This window comes from Branchiostoma belcheri, unplaced genomic scaffold, assembly GCF_001625305.1.
Source record: "Branchiostoma belcheri isolate BF01 breed outbred unplaced genomic scaffold, Haploidv18h27 scaffold22, whole genome shotgun sequence".
Classification (NCBI taxonomy): domain Eukaryota; kingdom Metazoa; phylum Chordata; class Leptocardii; order Amphioxiformes; family Branchiostomatidae; genus Branchiostoma; species Branchiostoma belcheri.
In genome coordinates this window covers 1,652,487-1,658,291 of record NW_017803713.1, presented here as the reverse complement: position 1 = coordinate 1,658,291, position 5,805 = coordinate 1,652,487, and the positions used below count along the sequence as shown (strand labels likewise).

At 43.3% G+C, this 5,805-nt stretch overlaps 1 protein-coding gene across 9 annotated transcripts in view; it reads left to right on the top strand.

The window, feature by feature from the left end:
* The first annotated feature begins 2,136 nt into the window (after positions 1-2,136).
* LOC109470282 (glycogen synthase kinase-3 beta-like) overlaps positions 2,137-5,805 on the top strand; it is an 18,144-nt gene continuing 14,475 nt past the window's right edge. For 3 of the 9 annotated variants that reach the window (XM_019769187.1, XM_019769189.1, XM_019769185.1), the window contains exons 1-2: positions 2,137-2,597; positions 2,729-2,922. In XM_019769187.1, coding sequence (XP_019624746.1) covers positions 2,510-2,597; positions 2,729-2,922 — 282 coding nt within the window. In that variant the 5' untranslated portion in view covers positions 2,137-2,509. The remainder of the gene's footprint in view (positions 2,598-2,728; positions 2,923-5,805) is intronic. The other 6 variants (XM_019769192.1, XM_019769191.1, XM_019769193.1 and 3 more) reach the window with 3 other exon arrangements.

The window sequence follows — 5,805 nt, the reverse complement described above, 5'->3', positions numbered from 1 at the left end:
GTCATCTTAGGATATAGACAGCATCCCGGCTTCGTTACCCCTCCCTCCCCGCCCCGCCCCCGCCCTCATCCGTGGGGTCCAAAAACGGGTCGTTCCGGCTTCGACCATCGAGTGCTCTGTTACAGGAATGTCTCATCAAGAAGTGTCAACTCGTGGATCATCTCTCTCTTATTGTGACAGAATACTCATGCGTCTATATTGAAGACTTACGTTTCGTGTTGTGCTGTAAACTGACTTGTTCCCACTGTCTGTCGCCCAATCTCGTGTGGCGCACCAACTGGGCGCTCTGACATTCCTGCCCCGTGCCCTGGAGTAACCTTAATACCATAGCGGGTAGGGAGGGTATCGTGCGCAGTATGTTCAGAACATTGTTGCATTGAAGAGAGGCAGTGGATCATAAAGCAAGTCAACGAAGATACATATGTAACATTTTACTTTGTGGGTAACCTGCATGAATACAGAATTAACTTTGTTACACGTATATGCAGAATATGAAAATCGAAGACTAATTTGCATTCAATGTACATCGTGGAAGATTTATATTTCATTGGTACTAGTATTAGGTGACCCAGGGATTACCTACATATTACAGGTAATCTGGGTCAACAGGACCATAAATGTATAATAATTATGCAAATCAGGACCTAATTCCTAAATGTTACACTTGCATAATCCAAAACTAGTGCACTATTTCATGTATTTTGGTAGGAAATGTCAAGGCTTGACACACTTCAATGAAATGGTAAATATAGTTGGGACCTCATACTAGTATATGTGTCTTATTTAAGTTATGTAGGAGTGAGCATTGCAAGCCATATATAATGCAAATTATGTAATGTTAACGTTAATCATTTCCTCACAAAATAATACATGATAATGATATAATATCTAACATATTATAATAAGAGTAGAGTAGAGTAGAGTAGTCTGTACAGTCAGGTAGGACTCAGGTGTCCAGTAATAGCTAACAATATTTGGTATATGTGGTCATCTTGTTTCCTTGTACATGTACCTGATTTCTGTATATAATAATGGTCCTGTACTGGTGAGGTGAAATTCATCGACATAATAATGTAATTCCTGATTTATTCACTGTACTGTTATGTTCACTTTTTTCACTGTCACTTCTGTACATTACTTATCATTACAGTTAAACATGGAGTTAGAAATCTGATAATTCCTGGACTTTCTTTTTCCTGCATATGTCGCCACAGTGAATATATAGTTCCGTGAACATCTCCATTTTTCTCAGACCGTGAACTTTTGCTACCGTGAACATAAAGTGAATGAGTATCCCTGTAAAGGGAACGTTAGGGTCCTGTATGACAGCAATAATTTATAATAATGGCACACGTTAGACACCTAGCATTCACCAATCTTATTGCAGCAGAGCAAAGTAAATACGGGACTAGTCAAATCAAACAAATGTTGTCAAGTTGGAGTGGCTCTATTCATCAGCTATTCAAACTTAAACCAATGCTTGTGTAACTATGGCAAACAATGGACATTGACTGTCATTAATTAATGTCCCTCATCAAGGCTATTCTTGTGTAACATTTTAAAATTTCCTTCCTGTATATATTCATATTTATGAGGTTTGAGTCCTTGATGTTGATGGTGGCATGTTTCAAGCTACTAGTATTTCATAACCTAGAGGCAATCTCTACAGACAGTCAAAAATGGAAGTTATGTGATATCTGTGATATCTCCAGCTTGTCAACTTCCTGCTGAAGAGGTTGAGGGAGGGGGACGGACACAACTCCTGAAACTGGACAAGGACATTTATACACTTGATCTCAAGAACTTGCAGAAGCCACTTTAGCTATGACAAATGCCCAGTGACTTCTGCATTAACCTGACTGCCGTTCTGTATATCTTAGCATAAATACAATGCTACAAACAAACAGTATTGAAGGGCAGTGCAGTTCGCACCGACCCCAGATCGCGGGCCAAATCAAAAGACGTCCGCCATGTCTGAAGTGCCCGGATGTATATCCCAAGATGCCACAGCTAATCTTTATGACGTCATCGACTTCGTTGAAATTTTTGTCCCCCGAACGCTTCCGGAGCCTTCCGAAGGACTTCCGGAAACGCTCGGGATTCTTCGGCGGACAAACCCACACCGCTGATTGGTCAACGAAGGCCGAAGGGGCGGGCTGCGCACATGTCATCACGAGCTGACAGCAAGTGGCAACGAGAAACTTGCTCCAAACAGCGGGACAACGTTCGTCTTTCCTGTGCGATTTGCGACCAATTTAAGATCGGATAGGGTCTTTTGTGCCGTCGAAAGATCCCTAAGATCTTTAGCGACAACAATTTGTGGTATTCTATGTTGTATGGCCGAGATTTGTGGCAAAATCTCGCCCAGTATTCCCGGGTGCTGTATCCTAAAGGGTTGATTGATTTTTCCGGACCCCTCCACATATGATGTAAGCTGGAATATCAGTGCGATCCTCTTTGATCTTTTTGATCCCCTCCGTAAACCCTAACCTTGAACAAGGACGATATTATGAGCGGAAGACCACGAACAACATCCTTCGCCGAGGGTAATAAGCCAGGGCACCAGGCACCATCCTTCGGAGGGGTGAAAGTCAGCCGTAAGTAGTCTGTCCTCCATGTTCCCTCCCATCCCTCTGGATCAACTGCCATATTTGATCATTTTTGTCGCCCTCCCCTCCCGATCTTTTCACGCCCATGTCTCACAACCTACCCCTGGTGTTTTGCCCAGGGGATAAAGATGGCAGCAAGGTGACTACAGTCGTAGCAACTCCTGGTGCAGGGCCCGATCGGCCACAGGAAGTGGCCTACACGGACACCAAAGTGATCGGCAATGGGTCGTTTGGGGTGGTGTACCAGGCCCGCCTCTGCGACACTGGCGAACTCGTGGCCATCAAAAAGGTGTTGCAGGACAAGAGATTCAAGGTAACGATCCGGTCAAACCTTACCGTATACCATTTTAAGTGTTTCTAAACACTCGTGATCACACGATGTCTACATCCTCGGCCAAGGGCTGTGTCTCTCTGGCCCTGTTTGTGTATGCACTATGCCAAGCAGATCAATTATTTAGCAATGCTGGCAAGGTAAGGTTGTCCATGAACCCTAAAAACTACAACTCTGCCTGATAACTATAGATTACTAGTAGTATACAGCTTTGTGCCTAAGACATTCATAAGTGTTTTCTTGGTAATTTTTCTTATATGAATGGCTTCCAGATATCCATTTTTAAAGAATTTCTGTGAAAAGGTGATGTAAAATTATAGTGTATAATTTATGGTCTTACTTAAAAATAAAAATTTCAACAGGTCTGTTAACCGACCATGTCCTGAATTTGTGGTATTAACTGTTTTCTCAAGAGACATGCTACACACAGATAACTTTCTCCTCTTCTCTGTGAAGCTAATTATGTTATGTAGATTGATATATTATGCCTAAGGACAATAAATAGGCCCTGGTTGTTTTTTATGTTTATGAAAGGTGACAGTACTAGTAACAACATAATTCGATTTTGGTTGGATAACGCTGATGCTAGTAGTTGTAGCCATTTTGATGTTCTTTCCTGCCATTTTCGCTGGCATTAGACACGAGTGGGTGATGCATATATGGGTACATTTAGTTCTCATCTACTCGACTCGAGGTTACTTATATTTGATGTAAATGTATCCAGTGAACAGGAATATGTTGATAAAAAAGGAAATAGGGAAGAAAATTTCTTTGATTCCAATATGGCACCACGTTATGGATCACTTGTACAGGCACAATCCCTGCTAATGTACCTTTTGTGATTCCTTTTCAAAAAGATAAGCATAGCTTCATGTGTCAATGGACATATGAGTATAACCTTCAATCCATTAAGCAGAGTGGTCTCCAGCCATTTTTGATAGATGTCTCTTGCAGGGACCATTCATGCCTGCTGTAGAATGGTAGCCACAGTTTAAGTGTCCTTACAGTACAGGCCACGAAATACGCATCAAGTTCTGCGGGACGTACCGCGGTATTCCGCAGGACGTCCCGCAATATTCCGCAGGACGTTCCGCAATCTTACGCACGACGTTCCGCAATCTTACGCACGACGTTCCGCAATCTTACGCACGGCGTTCCGCAATCTTACGCACGGCGTTCTGCGGTATTTCGCAGGACGTACCGCGGTATTCCGCACGGCTTCCCGCAGTGCACCTGAGAGCACTTTCGCAGAACTTTGCGAAAGTTCCGCAGAACACCCCTGCGTAAGGCCGCGTTTTCGCAGAAATACGTCCTTTTCATATGCAGGCCACCCGCGCCGTGGGCGGAGAAAGATCACACCCGGTTTGTTTACATTTTCTATAGCGCGGAGTGAAAATGTTCATGAGATCTGCCGATATTTTTTACCCAACAGTGAAGATCGTAAATTCCTGAGCTAGAATGTGGTTTAATAGATTGAGTTAAGATTTCTACCTCTCTGAAACGTGCATGTACACAAATATATTTATCGAAAACATGATCGCTGTGGTCTGAATTGTTACAGGGTTCTAATTAGCGGGAGCTTTGTTTCTTGATCTTGTGTTTCTTGTTTTGAAACCCACGCTGATCGCGGAACACTTCCCGGTGGAATGAACGCAAAAATTGTGTCAAATACACAATAAACCCACATACAAATACAGTATATATGTATTCCCGAAAGATTCTTTCAGTCCTGAATTTATTTACTAGAATAGTCTATTTTTGGTCGTACAAAACAAAACAGCAAATACATAATTTTACTCTTTGTCCGTCACCCCACGCCGCCGCTGGCTTCCGAGCAACAACCAATCAGTTTTTAACCGTAAAATTTCGTACAATTCGCAAAGTTACCATTCTGGGATTTAGATGTTTCAAATATACATTCTAAGGAACAGTTTCGTAATACATGTAGTTTGTGTGGTTTTGAGTTAATTAGGGCGAGGATTGGCGAGAATGCAGAGGGTTCGTAGCGGTGGACGTGTGTTGCACTCGAGTGGGAGGGAGCGCTTCGTAACGTGCGTCCAGAAATGCCGGACAATTTTGATCGTGAAAAATCGTACAATTTGTAAATATAGCGATCTTGGATTCGGATATATTGAGAAATACATTTGTAAGGAACAGATTCATGTATTGTTTGTGTAGTTTTGAATAAACCTGCGCGAGGATGTACGAGGGTGCGATGTAGTGGGTGCGATGAAAATGGAGTCGATTTTTTTGCCAAAAAAAAAAAAAACGGCAACGCACCCGAAAAATAAATAAACACGGTACGGGACAACCCGAACTTGACGTGTTTATGCAAAATTTGACGCAGATTCATTTGTTCTCAGACTATAAAAGTTGACTCTGTGAAAAATTTTGGGATGAAATCAGGACAAGAAAATTACAAAGCCGCGCCGGCCGTGCAGGGCGGAACAAGCTACTGTCGTCTAAAAATCTTCAGGCGGTGTCTCTGGGCGGAGTCTCAACTCTTCTGCGGCCCGACTGGTGGGCGGGTCCCCGTCTGCGCGCTGTGATTGGCGCGCCGGAACGCCACGTGGTCTGCGGCGCCAGGGAGTCTACCAGCGCCGCTGCTGCTACGTGCTGTTACTATGGCGACGTGCGTGGGAACGCCCGGCCCAACAGCGTGGCGAACAAAATGTATCAATTTTTGATGCGTGTCAACAAAGCCATGGGGCGTAAAGAACCCTTGAATTATGCTTCGCGCTTGGCACAATAATATTAATTCTCATATGCAAAAACGTTAGTTCGACTCTGAATATTACCACGAGTCTTCCGTCAGCAACAACAAACGAACGCCTGAATCTATACACGTACACTCGAATAGAGAAC